Source organism: Erpetoichthys calabaricus, chromosome 14, assembly GCF_900747795.2.
Source record: "Erpetoichthys calabaricus chromosome 14, fErpCal1.3, whole genome shotgun sequence".
Classification (NCBI taxonomy): Eukaryota; Metazoa; Chordata; class Cladistia; order Polypteriformes; family Polypteridae; genus Erpetoichthys; species Erpetoichthys calabaricus.
The window spans coordinates 1,373,779-1,391,848 of record NC_041407.2 but is presented as its reverse complement, the minus strand read 5'-3'; the positions used below and the strand labels follow the sequence as shown (position 1 = coordinate 1,391,848).

The window sequence follows — 18,070 nt, the reverse complement described above, 5'->3', positions numbered from 1 at the left end:
ACGATTGATGCAAGATATTTTACTGTACGACTAAGTGGCAGACCGCTGTCTCTTCTACTGAATAACAGGTCACAACTTCATTATTTATTTTGGTTAAAAACAATATGACAACACAAACACTAGAATGTGTGATAATCTATTGCAGGACCAACATAATTATATGAATTTTCCCAGTGCATCAGTTCAGCCTCGCCTGTCAGTTTGTCTTTGGACAGTCCACACAAACAAGAAGAATATGAAGACTGCACAAATATGTCCTCCCATTTCAAAAGTGGGACTTTTAAACTGATGATGTAACATTGTAACCCATGTAACAGATAGAGGGCGCTATCGCTCCCTTGAACCCTTGTTCGAGACGCCAGACACCAGATAAAAGTCCAATATGACTTTATTTTATAATAATTATGTGCACCCTCCACTCCACTACACTCATAGATAACACAATAATAACCAATCAATCCTCCACTCCCAGTCGCGTTGCCACCCTTCCACCAACCTCAGCTCGCTGCTGTGGAGTTTCTCCGTCTCTTTTATAGTCTGTGACCCAGAAGTGTTTCACCCTCAGTCCATGTGACTTCTTAGCACTTCCGGGTCAGATCCAAAAGTTCTCTCTTTCATCCCTGAAGCACGTCATTCCTCCTGTCGCCTTGACTAAGACGTACTTCCAGGTTATAGGGCACACAATAGTCTGGGCCTTCCTGCAGCGACCCCTGGAGGCCCCCATGGTATTCAGCAGGGCTGTGATGAGAAACTCCATTGTCTATGATGCCCTGCTGGAACTCGGGGCGTCTCAGTGTTGCAGGCAGGGCTCCATCTGGCGGCTTGGAGGTGTTGACCGGAATATATGGCTGGCAATCCCTCACACCCATCAGCCACAGGTAACGAAAAAAATCAAAAACTGAGTGAAGTTAATAGGAAGTATAAGGCATAGAACAGTATGATATTATCATTCTTTAATTTAATATTATTTATTGTATCAGTATGCTGCTGCTGAAGAATGTGAATTTCCCATTGGGATTAAGGTGCTGTACCGTGTTAGCCAGGATTACATCTTGCCTGAAGAAGGGGCCTGAGTTGCCTCGAAAGCTTGCATATTGTAATCTTTCTAGTTAGCCAATAAAAGGTGTCATTTTGCTTGGCTTTTCTCTCCATTGGGATTAATAAAGTATATCTATCTATCTATCTATCTATCTATCTATCTATCTCTCTATCTCTCTATCTCTCTATCTATCTATCTATCTATCTATCTATCTATCTATCTATCTATCTATCTATCTATCTATACATACTAGCACGGAGTTCTCATTTTAGCCTTTATCTGTCTTTTCTCTTTTAGGGTTCTGTAGCCTATGTGCCCCAGCAGGCCTGGATCCAAAATGCCACTCTCCGAGACAACATTTTGTTTGGTCACCCTTATAATGAGCAGAAATATCGGCGAGTTCTTGAGGCTTGTTCTCTGCTGACTGATTTAGAAGTTTTACCAGGCGGAGATCAGACAGAAATAGGAGAGAAGGTACAGTAAATGTACAGGGCCTTGTGCAGTGCAGATTCAGTTTATTCATTTATAAGCTCAAGGTGTTATAAATGATTCATTCTTGGTGTCGATACATCTTTTAAAAGTCCTAATTTAAAACCACATTTTTCAGACTTACGAATCCAGTCTCAGGTCACAAAATCAAAAAGTATGATGAGGGTGAGGTGTAATATTATTAAAGGGGATAAAGTGGGATTTATTAGAAAACGGAATGAACCTTAACAAAAGTGATCATGTCAAAAAGTACATCAAACACTTAATCAGGGCTTCTAATACAAAAAAAAAATGTAAAGCATTTGAAGTTCTCGGCCAGTCCCTGTCAGACTTTAAACGACGTGTTTGCTGGTTGAGTTTCTGCCTCTGACTACTTGTGTGACCCTGAACAAGTCTCTTAACCTGTCTGCGCTCCACTTGTAAATGGGGGGAAACAAAGGGTCCACAAAACATACAATATTGAGGGTCATATATGATGGGAAAGACAGCCAATCCAAATGACCGCTACCCTCAATAGGAAAACAGAATAAATGATCTCAGCGGTGGCGGCGGCTCTACGCACTGCTAAAAAGGACTTCAGCATCGGATTAAGTGAGATCAGTTAGGACATGCAGACATTTCAGGGTGGATTATTTAAGAGTTTGGAGAACCTGCAGAGAAACCTCTGGAGAAACTTCTGCCAACGTATCTATAGATTGACTGGTCGATGTGTAATTTTATGTTGTTTCTTTACTAAAGTATTATATAAAGTACAGTAGTTGTACTGTTAAGTGGAATTGTTAGACAAATCATTTTAGTTGATGTATCCGTTCTCTGAGTGGTGTTTTTGTTTCCCTTTAATACATCAGGGCATTAATTTGTCAGGTGGGCAGAAACAGCGTGTTAGCATTGCCCGAGCCCTCTACAGTGAAGCTGACGTGTTCTTGCTAGACGACCCTCTCTCAGCTGTGGATGCTCATGTTGCAAAGCACATATTTGACAAAGTCATCGGACCAGAGGGAGAGCTGAAAGGAAAAGTGAGTATTACGTTTCATCCAAAACACTGGTCTGGAGTGTCCTTTATCCATCCATCCATCCATTATCCAACCCGCTGAATCCGAACACAGGGTCACGGGGGTCTGCAGGAGCCAATCCCAGCCAACACCGGGCACAAGGCAGGAACCAATCCCGGGCAGGGTGCCAACCCACCGTAGGACACACACAAACACACCAATCACACACTAGAGGTAATTTAGAATCGCCAGTCCACCTAACCGGCATGTCTTTGGACTGTGGGAGGAAACCCACGCAGACACGGGGAGAACATGCAAACTCCACGCAGGGAGGACCTGGGAAGCGAACCCGGGTCTCCTAACTGCGAGGCAGCAGTGTTACCACTGTGCCGCCTGAGTGTCCTTTATGTATTTTTTAATTTTTATTTTATAAAGTTCAAGTTACATGGCTTTGTTTCAGAATTTGTTTACATCTGGGAGGATACGCTGTCCAGTTTGTAGCATCGCGCACAGAGACTGGTCCTATGTCACTGGTCCTACGTTCTCTCTGTGTGTAGGATTAGCTGTGTAAGTGAAAAGACTGCACTTGTCCTCGTGGTTTTGAACTCCTCTTTATGTTATCCACGGCTGACTAGATAATATAAGACAGAAATGACGTAGTCCGGCTTGATGTTATGTTGTATAGTCAGTATCCATCCATCCATTATCCTACCTGCTATATCCTAACTACAGGGTCACGGGGGTCTGCTGGAGCTAACGCAGGGCGTAACAAACCCCGGGCAGGGCACCAGCTTGCCAGTATCGGCATACTAAAGAAATTTGGTTCTGTCTCCTTCTATTCGTTTACACAGACTAGAATACTGGTGACGCATGGAATCAGTTTCTTGCCTCAAGTTGACAACATTGTGGTGATGGTTGAAGGACAAGTGTCTGAAATGGGGTCTCACCAGGACCTACTGAGACAGAATGGTGCCTTTGCAGAATTCTTGAGGAATTACACCCTTGAAGATATAACTGAAGAAGAAGAAGAAGAAGCAGCAATGCGTATGTATTTTTTTTTCTTCATTATGTTTTAATTAAAATGAAATTTTCCCTAGAATTTCAAGTTTATTTCATATTTAGGTTGCAGTTGTCTTAATTCATAGTGTATAGGACAATACTGAATCTGTTTTATCTGTTACACATTCCCCCATTTGACACAAACGTGTGTGTGTGTGTGTGTGTGACATACAGCGATTCCAATACCTTTGAAATTAATGGACAGTCTGCCTAGTAATTGCAATCACTTGCCTGATTATCACACCCCTTCACCCAGTCTAGTCGTGAAGCAAATGATAGATAGATAGATAGATATGAAAGGCACTATATGATAGATAGATAGATAGTGTAGTTGGCAGGATTAGATAGATAGATAGATAGATAGTGTAGTTGGCAGGATTAGATAGCTAGATAGATAGATACTTTATTAATCCCAAGGGGAAATTCCCATATTCCAGCAGCACCTTACTGATACAAAAGACAATATTAAATTAAAGATTGATAACAATGCAGGTATAAGAGACAATAACTTTGTATAATGTTAAATGTTAACGTTTACCTCCCCGGGTGGAATTGAAGAGTCACATAGTGTGGAGGAGGAACGATCTCCTCAGTCTGTCAGTGGAGCAGGACGGTGACAGCAGTCTGTCGCTGAAGCTGCTCCTCTGTCTGGAGATGATCCTGTTCAGTGGATGCAGTGGATTCTCCATGATTGACAGGAGTCTGCTCAGCGCCCGTCGCTCTGCCACAGATGTCAAACTGTCCAGCTCCGTGCCTACAATAGAGCCTGCCTTCCTCACCAGTTTGTCCAGGCGTGAGGCGTCCCTCTTCTTTATGCTGCCTCCCCAGCACACCACTGCGTAGAAGAGGGCGCTCGCCACAACTGTTTGATAGAACATCTGCAGCATCTTATTGCAGATGTTGAAGGACGCCAGCCTTCTAATGAAGTATAGTCGGCTCTGTCCTTTCTTACACAGAGCCTCAGTATTGGCAGTCCAGTCTAATTTATCATCCAGCTGCACTCCCAGGTATTTATCGGTCTGCACCCTCTGCACACAGTCACCTCTGATGATCACTGGGTCCATGAGGGGCCTGGTCCTCCTAAAATCCACCACCAGCTCCTTGGTTTTGCTGGTGTTCAGGTGTAGGTGGTTTGAGTCACACCATTTAACAAAGTCCTTGATGAGGTTCCTATTCTCCTGATGCAGCCCACGATAGCAGTGTCATCAGCAAACTTTTGCACGTGGCAGGACTCCGAGTTGTATTGGAAGTCCGATGGCTGAACAGGACCGGAGAAAGTCCAGTCCGCTGTGGTGCTTCTGTGTTGCTGACCACAATGTCAGACCTGCAGTTCCCAAGACGCACATACTGAGGTCTGTCTGTAAGATAGTCCATGATCCATGCCACCAGGTATGAATCTACTCCCATCTCTGTCAACTTGTCCCTAAGGAGCAGAGTGGATTGTGATGAAGGTGCTAGAAGAAGAAATGGAAATTAATTTGTCAAATTGATATGAATTTTGAAAGTGTGCCATTTCCTAGCCTGGCAGCATTAGGCAAAGGCAGAATTAGGTTATAGATGGGGTTTCCACTGGCACACAAACACCTAAGTCACACTCTGTAAGGGCCGTTGGCCCAACACACATGACTTTGGAATTTGGGATGAAAACCCAAGCACCTAAAATGAAACCCATCAGTCAGAGGAGAATGAATGTGCAACTGAAGATGGGATTCAAAGCTAGGACTGTGGAGTCCTGAGGCAGCAGCGCTAACCACTGGACCACCTGGACCTGACAGTGCCCAGACTGATGCTGGAGTTGTGATGTGCCAGTGCTGTGCCACCCTTCTGCCTTTGTTCTGACTGCTGAGTGAGGTGTAATATTATTAAAGGTCTTCTTTTGTTGTCTCATTTATATTCGACTCAATATAATTAATAAATATTCAATAAAACACGAAATGGGCTTACATACAGTGTGTATTGTAGTTGAAATGCTTTTGAAATGTTCATTCTTGATTTTTACATATTCTGTGCCATTTATTGCATGTAACAACATTGTACAAACTGCTCTGCTCCTCTTCTTACATAATGCATTTATTTTTGATGGTGAAAGTTGCAGTTTTTCGTTTCTTTCTTGTAAGGGATGAATGTATTTTGGGTTGTGAATGTTTTCTTGTTAAAAACACGCCAGTTCTTCTTATGTTGAAATAAATGTTTCTCAGGCTCCATTCTAATAAACAAAGTAACCTGCAATTACTGTGGTGCTTTAGTTGCAGAAATTGAGGAAGAAGACTCATTTCCTGAAGATGCGTTGAGCAATCATATCGATATAGTTGATAATGAGCCAGTAGTCAATGAGGCACGCAAGCAGTTTATAAGGTACGGACCTCCAATTTCTGTTTAGTCAGACCTGACATGTGTTGGAATATCGAGTAGATCCTGAATAAATTAAATACGTGTTAATTGATAACTCCTGATAATTCTATCATTTGCACTACTACTCTACTACTATGCTGTTTCTTTTGATGGTAAAAAAGGTACATTAGAAAATATGGAGCTCTCAGAATAACATGGAGAGTATTAAGGTGAGACATCTGCAAAATTAGCTGTGACGTGTCATATAGTTGCATTAATATGTTGTATAGTATAACAGTTCTGTCTATCAATATAGATAGGACACAGTGGCACAGTGGGTAGCGCTGCTGCCTCGCAGTTAGGAGACCCGTCGGGTTCACTTCCTGGGTCCTCCCTGAATGTTCTCCCCATGTCTGCGTGGGTTTCCTCCCACAGTCCAAAGACATGCAGCAGGTTAGGTACATTGGCGATCCTAAATTGTCCCTAGTGTGTGCTTGGTGTGTGTGTGTGTGCCCTGAGATTGGCTCCAGCAGACCCCTGTGACCCTGTAGTTAGAATATAGCGGGCTGGATAATGGATGGAATATAGATATAGGGCAGGATCGAGGCACCTGGAGCCTACACCAGGATGCAGTGGGTGCAAGGCAGGAACAACATCTGGACAGGCACATACATGCATACATAATATAAATATACTAGGGGGAGTCGAGCTAAAGTTAGAAAATGGGATTTATTACAAAACTGATCACGTCATCAGCACCCTTCTCAATGCATTTGCACCACCTGCCAGGAAGTGCCTGGTATCCAGCAGAATAAAAGGTTTGGTCTTGTCCTCACCACCACTCGTCCATGCCGAGGGGTCCTACAGTCAGTAGTGCAAGTGACTCTGACTTGCTGGAGACCAATGTGAAGCCTGCGATTCGATCCACTTGGCGGAGACTGCTGTCTCAAGAAGTCCTTTTGCTGCAAGACAATGCCCACCCACACACACACTGCTAAGAACACCAAGGCTTGTCTGGAGAAACTGAACTTTGAGGTATTGCCACATCTTCCTTATTCACCAGATTTGGCACCGTGGGATTTGCACCTTTTTGGTCCGCTAAAAAAACATAAAAGACAAATGACGACGTGAAGAAAGCCATGCACAAGTAGTTGTGAGGACAAGACCAAAAACTGCTGGAATCTGGGCACTGCCAGGCAGGTGGCGCAATTGCATTGAGTCGGTTGGAGAATACATTGAGAACTGACATTATCAGTTTTGTTAAAGGTCCATTCCAATTTCTAATAAATCCCATTTTCTAACTTTAGCTTGATGCCACCCTGGCATATCTGTGTGTGTTTGTGTTTGTGATTGTGACCGATGGAACTCCAGTATGCTACTCTGTCCTGGAACAGAATGCCCTAAAGAAAGCTATGTATCTGAAACAGGGTTAAATGTAGCAGAAACAAAAAATACTGAACCGTTAATGTTCTTGTAGTAATAGAGTCCTCACCTACTTGGTACATCTGGTCGTATTCCTTACCTGTGGTGGTAGTGGTAGCTTTAAACACCAGCCTGGCAGTGTCTCCAGGACAATCCCTGAAACTACTTGCTGGTCACAGGATGTCTTTTCTCTAGAGCTCCCTCTGGTGGCCCCATGTTTCTTTGACTGTTTTTATCTTTAAGGGACCAACCATCTGGTTTAATGAAGCCTACAGAGCTACTGCAGGGGAGTCACTTACAGCTTCATGCCTTCCAATTAGCCACGGCAGAAAAATACTTCCGGAAAATGTTGACAAAATTATAGACAATATTGTATTTGCAGGCTGACACATTAATGTAATCCATGGTTCTCTTTGTAGTGATGTATTCCAGAGGAGAGGTCTGTAGCTTTAAACTCACCTCTATGTATTGAGATATAGATATTATGAATGTACTTAGGCATCTAAAAAACAAATCACACAAAGTAAAAGTTTTAGATTGTTTGGGGGGAAAAAAGGATGTTGGTTTGCCTTTCTTATATTTTGAAAATCACTGACCAGTCAACACTGAAAAAAAAATCAAAAATCCAAATGTACATCTAAGGAAATGAATAAAATGTGTAATTTAAAGTTGCATTTTTTTTATTTCCTATCAATTTATATTTCTTTTTAGTACTTTAAGAGACTTAATTTATTAAAATATTAAGATTATGTTTGCATTTTAACTTTAACCATTTTTGTTGTACTTTAAACTTTCCTCAGGCAAATCAGTGTGATCTCTTCAGACAGCGAGAACCCAAAAAAAATGTCCGTCAGAGTAAGGAGATACAGTGAAAGACGGCATGAACCTCCAGCAGAAAGCAAAGCACCCGAGGTTCAGAAACTTATTCAAGCTGAAGTGGCAGAGACGGGCAGGGTAAGCAAGGCAGAGATGCCACCCTCAGGCACCGAAACAACTGAAACCTGATTGTTCATCTCTAAAAATACCGTCGTCTCTTTAAGCATCTGTACTGTGTGTTAGTTCAGCACTTGTACTCAAATGTAACACGGTAAAGGGACTTTAATAAAATTTGTGTCCTTTTAGGAGTAGGCAATCGGTAATAAAACATCTTCAGTCTATGAGAAGATTAACTTACTTCTTCAAATATGAGGATTATAAGAGAGTGGCAGCCTTTTCAGCAGCTCCGTTGTGAATTTACCCCTGGGATTAATAAAGTATCTATCTATCTATCTATCTATCTCTATCTATCTATCTATCTATCTATCTATCTATCTATCTATCTATCTATCTATCTATCTATCTATCTATCTATCTATCTATCTATCTATCTATCTATAAGTCAATAAATCAAGTAGTTCAGTTTTGTATCTGAACAGTGTTTTATTACAATTTTCACAAGACATAATTAGCAATTTAAACCCTGAGGAGTGAGCTGTAGTTTACTTACAGCGTAGTTACTGGTTTCACCAAATAACTGAACACTTTTTTTTTTTTATTATTATTATTATTAAATAAAAAATGTCCCTTTCAGAATAAATTAAAAAAAAAAAAAGTTTTATTAGGCAATAAATTTAGGAAAACTTTTAACTGTTACCCAAAGAGCAAAAGAATATAAAAAATTGTCATAACAATTAGTCTGCATCCTGAAATTTTCAATAATTCACTTCTACTTCTGTTTCCTTTTCACAGACCTGGATGAACTTTTAGGTAAATACATTATAAAGTCACAAAAGCTAAAATAGCAAAGGAGATAAATTTGTAATTAAATGATTATATAAGAATATGCTCTTTCAGTTATTAGAAAAAAAAGGAAAATAAAATTACCGTATATACTCGTGTATAAGTCGGGTCTTGAAACCCGAAAAATTGATCGTAAAATCAGACCCTGACTTATATGCCTGTTCAAAAATGCGATCCTTAAATTTTTCTATTTATTTTATTTTTTAGTTTTTTACATCTTCTTGCTTCCTCCAATCTCGCACCAGTATCCAAGACGCATTGAATTTTGTTTGCTGTAGCGCAGTTACTAATTTCTTTCGCCACTTCAGTGACGTTTAATTTAAAACCAGCTTCATATTCTCCTCTGATCGAGTGCTCCATCGTAGATGAGGGATGCTCTTATGATAAAGGTGTATGAGGGTGTGAGATACAAAAAACACAAAACATTGCAGACGTCACTTCAGAATATTTCGGGTATTACTGTGTGGTCATGTAGGCACAATGCATAGAAAAAAAAAAGTCTGTGTGCCCCGTGGTTCCTCTCTCAGGTGAGCGTTAGAATATCGTAATCTCTTATGCCAATAGTGTGAGTTTTCTGCATTCGACTAATACGGCTGACATTATAAAATACTGGAAATTATACGGTAAAATCCAGTCCCAACTTATCCTCAGGAGAACCTTAAACACAAGTGTATACGGTAGATATCTTACTTATTATTTAAGAATAATGAAAAGTGTACCTTTGATTTAAAAAAAAAAAAAAAAAATGAAAACAGGATAACATTGACATTAGCACTTTCCCTTTGTGTTGATATATCACTCCATAGTAAACCTACAGCTTCCTACATCAATCTGTCTTGTATGTGTTAAATATCGTATGACATGTGCAAACTAGATGTGCCTTATGTGCTTGATATTCTAAATTGGCGACACTGTCCACTTTGTTTTAAGGATTGACTGCTTGTGTGTGAAGGCAGCTAACACTGCAGGCTGGGAAGTGTTTTCATTTTTACTCCATTTCTTAATTTGTGATACAATAACTGAACTGTCTTGTTAGTTGACATTAAAGCCCACAATGGCTGACCTGCTGAAATGTCAGTAGCTCTGTAGCGTATCGTGATTACAACTTTCAGTCGATTATTTTCATCATGAAATGTATTTTACAAAGCCAACAGAAGAACAGAACTGGGTGCTGTTCTTTCACAATTGCATGCAGCTTGCTTACCAGATCTGACCATTACACCACTTGCTGCTTCACACATACGTACTACTGATACCGAGCTTCAGTCACTTGTATTAAGTAAGCCTGCACATGTAGAGTTTACTTCTACTGACTTTCTTCCCCCCCAGCCAGCTTTCTGCTGTACACTTTGTCCTGGTACAACACTGACAGCTTTCTGTGGTTAGAGATCAAGAAAGACTTTTGATTTGAAGCCCCTGAGGCCTCGTTATTACAATTAAGATGATCTTCCCATGACATCCTCTTAAACAACAACTTTAACCAGATGATAAAGTCAAGTTAATTAAAAACATGGTTGTTTTTGCAATCGTCAGCCAGAGAATAAGAAGTCTGCTTTTTGGGTTTTTATTTAAGTAAAGTTCTACTGTTGCTTATACTGCTAGACACATTTATTTATTCAGTGGTATAAAACGTTCTTTTTGTAGACTCCAGGCTTTCTAAAGTCCAGTGAGACCCCACTGTTTTAAGAGCCACTCTTGAGCAACCTAATGGTTGAATTAGCCTGCCAGCGTTACGGGGGCTGATACCCGCACAGATTCTCTTTGAGAACATGGAACATAATCCCAAGAACACTTCCTCTTAAAAGGAAATATGATGCTGGTCTTAAACACACGTTACTGGTTTATCGCAGACTTTGTGTAAATGCAGACAAAGCGTGGCATTCCAGACACTCGGACACTGAATCTGCTGTTCTACTTGGAAAGGATTACCGTAACATGGCCTACAACATACAATTGTCGTTGATTGGCTAATAGTATTCTGTACCTTTCTGAAAGTGTTCAGAGAAAAGCCAAGCACAATGACCCCTTTAATTGGCTAACTAAAAAGATTACAATATGCCAGCTTTGGAGGCGACTCAGGCCCCTTCTTCATGCGAGATGTCATCCCGAGACTGGAGACCCCGGTGTTTATATACTGTGTACTGGGAACTCCAGTTTCTGTATTCCATCTCACCTGAAGAAGGGGCCTGAGTCGCCTCCAAAGCTGGCATATTGTAATCTTTTTAGTTAGCCAATTAAAGGGGTCATTGTGCTTGGCATTTCTCTACATTCATAATGGCTAACACCCTAGTACTACAGATATGAAAGTGTTTAGTAATTGGTAAACATGTTTGGCACATTTATTTTGCTGAAAACATATCTTTTCTTTTCAGGTGAAGCTAAAAGTATTCTGGGACTATATAAAAGCTGTAGGACCGCTTCTCTCCATCTTTATTTGTTTTCTTTACTGCTGCCAGAATGCGGCAGCTATAGGAGCAAATATCTGGCTCAGTGAGTGGACAAATGACGTTATCATTAATGGCACCCAACAAGACACAAAACAGAGGGTCGGGGTGTATGCAGCGCTAGGGATTACTCAAGGTAAGTCTTTGTAATTTAGAAATCCTCTAAGGGCAGCAGCTGTCTTGTGTTCACATTTTATTTTTCCTCTTTACATGACTTCAGTGATGTAGCAAGTTCTACTATATAAATGTAATGAATTATTATTATTATTACTACTTCCTTAGATGAAGATTTGAGTCCTGCTAGGTCACCACCTGTGTTTACTTGTCATTATCGCTCAGAGCTGATTACCCTCCTGAGCTTCTGGTTTCCTTTAATAGTCCAAAGATGTTCCGAGTGGTTGATTGGCAAATCTAAATTGGCATGTTGTGCACAAGTGTAAATGTGTCCTGCGATCAAAAGCTCCCCATCCAGATCTGTTCTGACTTTGCCTGTGACGCTGACTGTAAAGTCTTTAGCTGCGTATGACTTCATTCTTTGTGTTTGCAGAAAATAAATACAGGAATGAATGTATAATCATGCAAACCCATCCATCCATCCACCTTTTTCAGTACTTGGCTATTAAGAGCTGGGGCCTGTTTCAGCTGCACTGGGCACCAAGCAGGAATCAACCCAGTTGAGGATACCAGTCTACCCAAACTCCCCCATTAAGGTCAAGTTTAGAGATGTCTGGTAACCTAGCTTACATGTTTGGGGTTTGTGTGGAGACCAGAATACATAGACGTCTCACCTGAATGTGGGGAGTCCACAACAACGAGTCTGAAAATTGACGAAGCGCTGACCACTGCACCACTTGATGGTTGTGTGCATATGTATATGTGTTTGTATGTACAGTATATATTTAAAAAAATCTATACTTGGGGGGGGGGTCTTACAGCAGACCTTCAACCAAACTGCCAAGGTGGCCACAGGGTAGGTAAAGTACTAAATGTTACAATATAAAAACCTACCCAGTTAAGGATAGAGCCTGCCTCGATCTGCTGAATACAACAGAGTCCTCCTCCCGCCAGCCCTTGCCCTGGCTGGTCCTCACTCTCCTTCTCCCATAAACTGCTCTGCCCACTGTTCCTCTGAACTTGTGAGCCCTTGTGACTCCAGTTGCCTTAAGTTGACCTCTAGGAATGCTTACGGAGTTCCTTCTTGATCCTTCAGAAGCACATGTGAACCAAACTCTTGCAGCCATCCTTCGTGGACTCTCTCTGCTGTTTTTTTGGCCCATTTACTATGAAAGGAGTGGGCCTGATCAACATACGTAGGCTTCTCTCAGTTACTGTTGTTATCTGTCGGATTGGGAGTCGTACCACGTGTCCTGCATCCCCAGTATTCTACTCTTACTATCTTATACCTGCTTAGTTACTCCTGGGATTCTCGTCAACGTGTTCTGTCTGGTGAGGTTAATGTTGGCCTCCCCTCTAGCTTACCACCTGATCTGTTACAGTTCAGGCCCTGACTATACTTACTACAGCTAGATAAATAAAGATACGTAGATAGTAATAATAATATATGTACTTTTACAGTATGGTTTTATCTGTATACAATATTACTAGTCCCTGTCCCATCCTGCCTCAAGTCCTCCATCATTGTTCCGCTACCTAAAAAATCCATCACGAACAGTCTGAATGATTTCCGCCCAGTGGCACTCACATCTGTCATCATGAAGTGCTTTGAGAAACTGGTGCGGAGTCATGTCATCGCCTGCCTGCCAGCAGACCTGGACCCATTTCAATTCGCTTACAAAGCAAAGAGATCCACGGAGGATGCTGTGGCCACAGCCCTTTATGCTGCCCTGACCCACATGGAGTAACAGGGGAGTTAACGCCAGACTTCTCTTTGTGGACTTCAGCTCGGCGTTTAACATCATCCTCCCACAATGACTGGTGTCCAAACTGGCAGATCTGGGACTTCCATCACTCACCTGCAGTTGGATACTGGACTTCCTGTCTGGTCACTCCCAGAGGCTCAGGCTGGGTCTCCACACCTCCACTGCTCTCAGCCTCAACACCCTACACCCTCTACACTTATGACTGTGTCCCCACTCACCATAGCAACAAGATCATAAAGTTCGCAGATGACACGACGGTGGTTGGACTCATCTCAGGCAAGGAGGGTGAGCTGGCATATAGGGATGAGGTGGAGAGGCTGTCAGAGTGGAGCAGAGTCAATAACCTGCTCAACATCATAAAGACGAAGGAGCTTGTTATTGACTTTAGAAAAAACAAAACTGACATCCAGCCACTCATCATTGGTGGGGGGGGGGGGTCTGTGTGGAGAGGGTCCCAGTGTTCAGGTTTCTGGGCATTGAGCTGGAGGATGACCTGACCTGGAGCGCCAACACCAAGGATCTGCTGAAGAAGGCAGCTCAGGCATCCTCAGAAAGAACCATCTACCCAAAAATCTGCTCCTTGCCTTTTTATCACTGTTTCGTCGAGAGTGTGCTCACGTATGGACTGTGTGTGTGTGTGGTACGTCAGCTGCACTTCTTCAGAAAGAAAAGCGCTCCACAGGGTCGTCGGGACAGCAGAGAGAACAATTGGCTGTACCCTCCCAACTCTGGAACAAATCTACACCTCCCAATGACGCAAAAAAGCAATAGACATTTCACAGGATTCGTCACATCCCAGTCATTGCCTCTTCCAGCTTTTGCCATCGGGCACAAGATACAGAGCAATGAAAACCAGGAGAAACCGCCTTCAAAACAGCTTTTATCCAAAAGCAATCATGGCCCTGAACTCAGAATAAATCTGCTCAGTATCGTTCTACCAATGTGCAATACAGACCTTAAGTCAGCCAGTGCAATTTGTACATTTTGTAAAGTACTTTTATTACTATTCGGTTTGTTATTATCTTCTCTCTTCTTGTCTTTTTAACTCTTATGCCTCACACTGAGTCGACTGCACCTTCAGTTTCGTTGTTCCTTTGTAAAAGTGACAATGACAATAAAGATCTATCTATCTATCTATCTATCTATCTATCTATCTATCTATCTATCTATCTATCTATCTATCTATCTATCTCTATCTATCTATCTATCTATCTATCTATCTATCTATCTATCTATCTATCTATCTATCTATCTATCTATCTATCTATCTATCTATCTATCTATCTATCTATCTATCTATCTATCTATCTATCTATCTATCTATCTATCTATCTATCTATCTATCTATCTATCTATCTATCTATCTATCTATCTATCTATCTATCTATCTATCTATCTATCTATCTATCTATCTATCTATCTAAGCACTACTGATCTGTCATTTTTTACGATTTATAGGAGGAAATAAAACTTCTGCATGTTCATCGTATCATTGAAAGTGTCTCTTTTAGCTGTCCCACAGAATTAATTTGGTTTGCTAAAAGATTGTGAAGGCTAATGTGCAGATAAAGCTTGTTTGAAATCTATTCAGATATATGCAGGATATTGAGTGTAGATATTCGAGTGTAAATATATTTTTGTTTAAACAACTTCAGTTGGCCTAATTACAAATGTAGAAAAATGAAAAGACATGTAGATATATAAAGATAATCCCAGAATATTTGCTTCAGTGAAACATTCTTGCCAACAGTCGGTTCAGACCTGCAGAGAGATATTATGAAAATACAAATTCATGCTGAGAATCCTGACCACAGTATCTCACACGGATTCCACTTGCGTTAGGAAAATAAATTCTGTACTGTAGGCATTTGAGGCCTCCCTGCATCCATTCATTGCCCCGATTGCTCAATTGAAGTTGGCCTAAATCAAAGTCGTGGAGTGACAGGTAGGCGTCTGGTGCAGAGTGGGCTGCTTTTCTGTTTTCTAATGAAAGTTCCTAAAGTCTTTGCCCTTTTATGATTATGATCGCTGGAATATAAAATGTTAGTTATTTTTGTTTTTATTATGTGTTGCAGACATCAACGTTGATGCCTCGCTTTTCTTGGATCAAATTTCAGTTCCTGACTGTGATGTGCATTGTAGGATTTAGTTGATGTTACTCTTTTTCTTTGTCATAATACTTTTCTCACTTGCATTTTCTTGATTTATTTTGTTAGACATAACAATAGCTAGCAGCCATCTTACGACTGATTCCTCTCAAAACTTGCATGTGATAAATTATTTTTAACCCTTTCGGCCCTGGATTTTCTGTTTTTATGGGAAAAATTATTTTGTCAGACATTCTACCTTTGTGGTGTCTAAGAAGTTCAAAAATGAAAAAAACAAAAAAATGATCACTATTATTATTATTATTATACAATAGCTGCCAAATACTCCCTATTTCACTTGTGTGTTTTGCGGACTGTATGCCAGTCTCTCCAGTCTGCACTGATAGCAGCACTCTCGATTCCAACGGCTGCAAACATAGCTGTGCTTTACAGTAACGGCTGCACGTATATACTGTATATGTATGTACTAGTAATAGGATGTCAGGCCGAAAGGGCTAAATATGGCTAACTAAGGTGGGCTCTTGTTCATTTTTAGCAGACACTTTTTAGGGAGAACAAAGAATTGACCAGAGGGTCACACTGGGGCAGAGCAGGTGCTTCTGTCTGGTGGTGATTATCGTCTATGTAGTTATTAGTGCCCCCCCTACAGTGGACTGGTATCCTCCCCCAAGTTCATATCTTGCTTGTACTTGGCACTGACTCTTAGAGTTTATGTTATGAAAAAGGGCAAATTCAAGAGGTGGATGGATGGGTTGGTGGATTTTTGGTGTTTGTGTGGGGAACATACAATAAAGATTTTGAATAAAGAAATTGAAAGACAAAAAAGTGTAAGGAATCTTTCAGGCCTTAATATCTGTTTTCATTGAAAAAATTGAGAAAAAACAAAAGTCTTGTAATAATTGAATAAAAAAGCCATTATTTTACTTGTATTATATTAATGTGTTGCTGCATTATAAACTGTACAATTGCAGGCAATTTTAAGTTCTTTTCACTATAGCAGAGTTAACCAGAATACAGATGTTCATTACGTTAACAATGTAATTTACCTAAAGTGGCAGCAGCACAGCACCTCACATACTGAAAACTTTATTTTTATATATTTAAAGTTGTTAACAACATATTGCTGACATTTAAAATAATGATAGACACTCCACACAGCATGGGTGTTGACAGATTATACCAAGAAAGGGCATTGTTTTTATGTTTTTATGTTGTAACTGTTAATGTCTTTAGAATGCCTCAAAGTCTAAGTATTTGAGAACTGTCTTTCTGATTTAATGGTGACCTGTGTGTGGAGCAGATCACCTGAGGGCACAGAGACCAAACAGTATTTGTGTTTGTTTTATTTATTTATTTATTCCCTCAATTTAAAGAGGGGTGGTGTTGGTACAGTGGCTAGCGCCCCGCTGCGTCACAGATCCAGCTTGCCAGGACTGAAGCCATGCCTAGTCATTGTCTGTTTGTGCGTTTGCACATTCTGTCTGTCTGTCTATCTGTCTGTGTGTGTGTGTGGTTTTATGAGTTTATTGGGGATCAGAAAAGATGAGGGTTGATCTTATTTTACTAAATTCTATACAAATTCTGCTTCCAACAGTGTTGATTCCTTTTTTGTCTATCAGCTTGGAGAATAAATGATGTATGGTATCCATGGCTGGATCTCTTTTCTTCGGCAAGCAGTGTTTATCTCAGAAGTGACCAAGCTTTAAAGAGTTCTTAATGTAATAATAATACATTTTATTTATATAGCGCCTTTCCCATGCTCAAGGCACTTAAGGTAATGAGGGTTTAACCCTAATACTGCAGACGGCCTTAGTCATAAATGGAATTTGCAGCGGGAGATGTTGTAACCACTGAAGGAGAGATAATGTCGAGATAGGGCTGACTTGGCCTGAACAAGTATAAGAAGGAGGATGAGACGAGATTAAAGGACGGTTTGACTATAACTTATCCAAATCACTTTTATTTGTTTTTATTTATTTAATAATGTATATGTATTGTTGTTTAAAGTCGTGACAGCTTTCTTCTGAGTTCTTTAGCATAGTTACAGTCCTTAGAGTTGCTGAACAGCAGGTGATTTGGGTAAAGTGGAGGTTCTTTTTACACTTTTCTTTGCAAACATTTCTCATTTGTCTGTTTGTTTTGTTTCTTTTAATGCAGGCGTCCTGGTAATGATTTCTTCTTTTACTCTGGCAATGGGAGGTATAGGGGCTGCCAGTGCCCTGCACTCCGCTCTGCTGGACAATAAGTTTCACACACCACAGTCATTTTTTGACACCACCCCGATAGGACGCATTATCAATCGCTTCTCCAAGGATATTTACGTGATTGACGAAGTCATTCCACCTACTATCCTCATGTTCCTGGGAACCTTCTTTACGTCTTGTTCCACAATGATTGTAATAATTTCCAGCACCCCTCTATTTGCAGTGGTGATCTTGCCACTGGCAGTAGTATACTTCTTGGCTCAGGTACCAGCAGATTTATTAATACCTGCTATTAACAGCTTCATTCACTTAAAGGTGCTCTA

General features: G+C 40.7%; 1 protein-coding gene across 7 annotated transcripts in view; it reads left to right on the top strand.

The window, feature by feature from the left end:
* The window catches only part of abcc3 (ATP-binding cassette, sub-family C (CFTR/MRP), member 3), a 151,605-nt gene that overhangs the window by 107,461 nt on the left and 26,074 nt on the right, over positions 1-18,070 (top strand). For 2 of the 7 annotated variants that reach the window (XM_028819894.2, XM_028819895.2), the window contains exons 17-23: positions 1,337-1,513; positions 2,377-2,544; positions 3,372-3,564; positions 5,826-5,934; positions 8,133-8,286; positions 11,484-11,691; positions 17,701-18,011. In XM_028819894.2, the coding sequence (XP_028675727.1) occupies positions 1,337-1,513; positions 2,377-2,544; positions 3,372-3,564; positions 5,826-5,934; positions 8,133-8,286; positions 11,484-11,691; positions 17,701-18,011 (1,320 nt within the window). Of the gene's footprint in view, positions 1-1,336; positions 1,514-2,376; positions 2,545-3,371; positions 3,565-5,825; positions 5,935-8,132; positions 8,287-11,483; positions 11,692-17,700; positions 18,012-18,070 lie in introns of those variants that run through there. The other 5 variants (XM_028819893.2, XM_051918784.1, XM_051918783.1 and 2 more) reach the window with 4 other exon arrangements.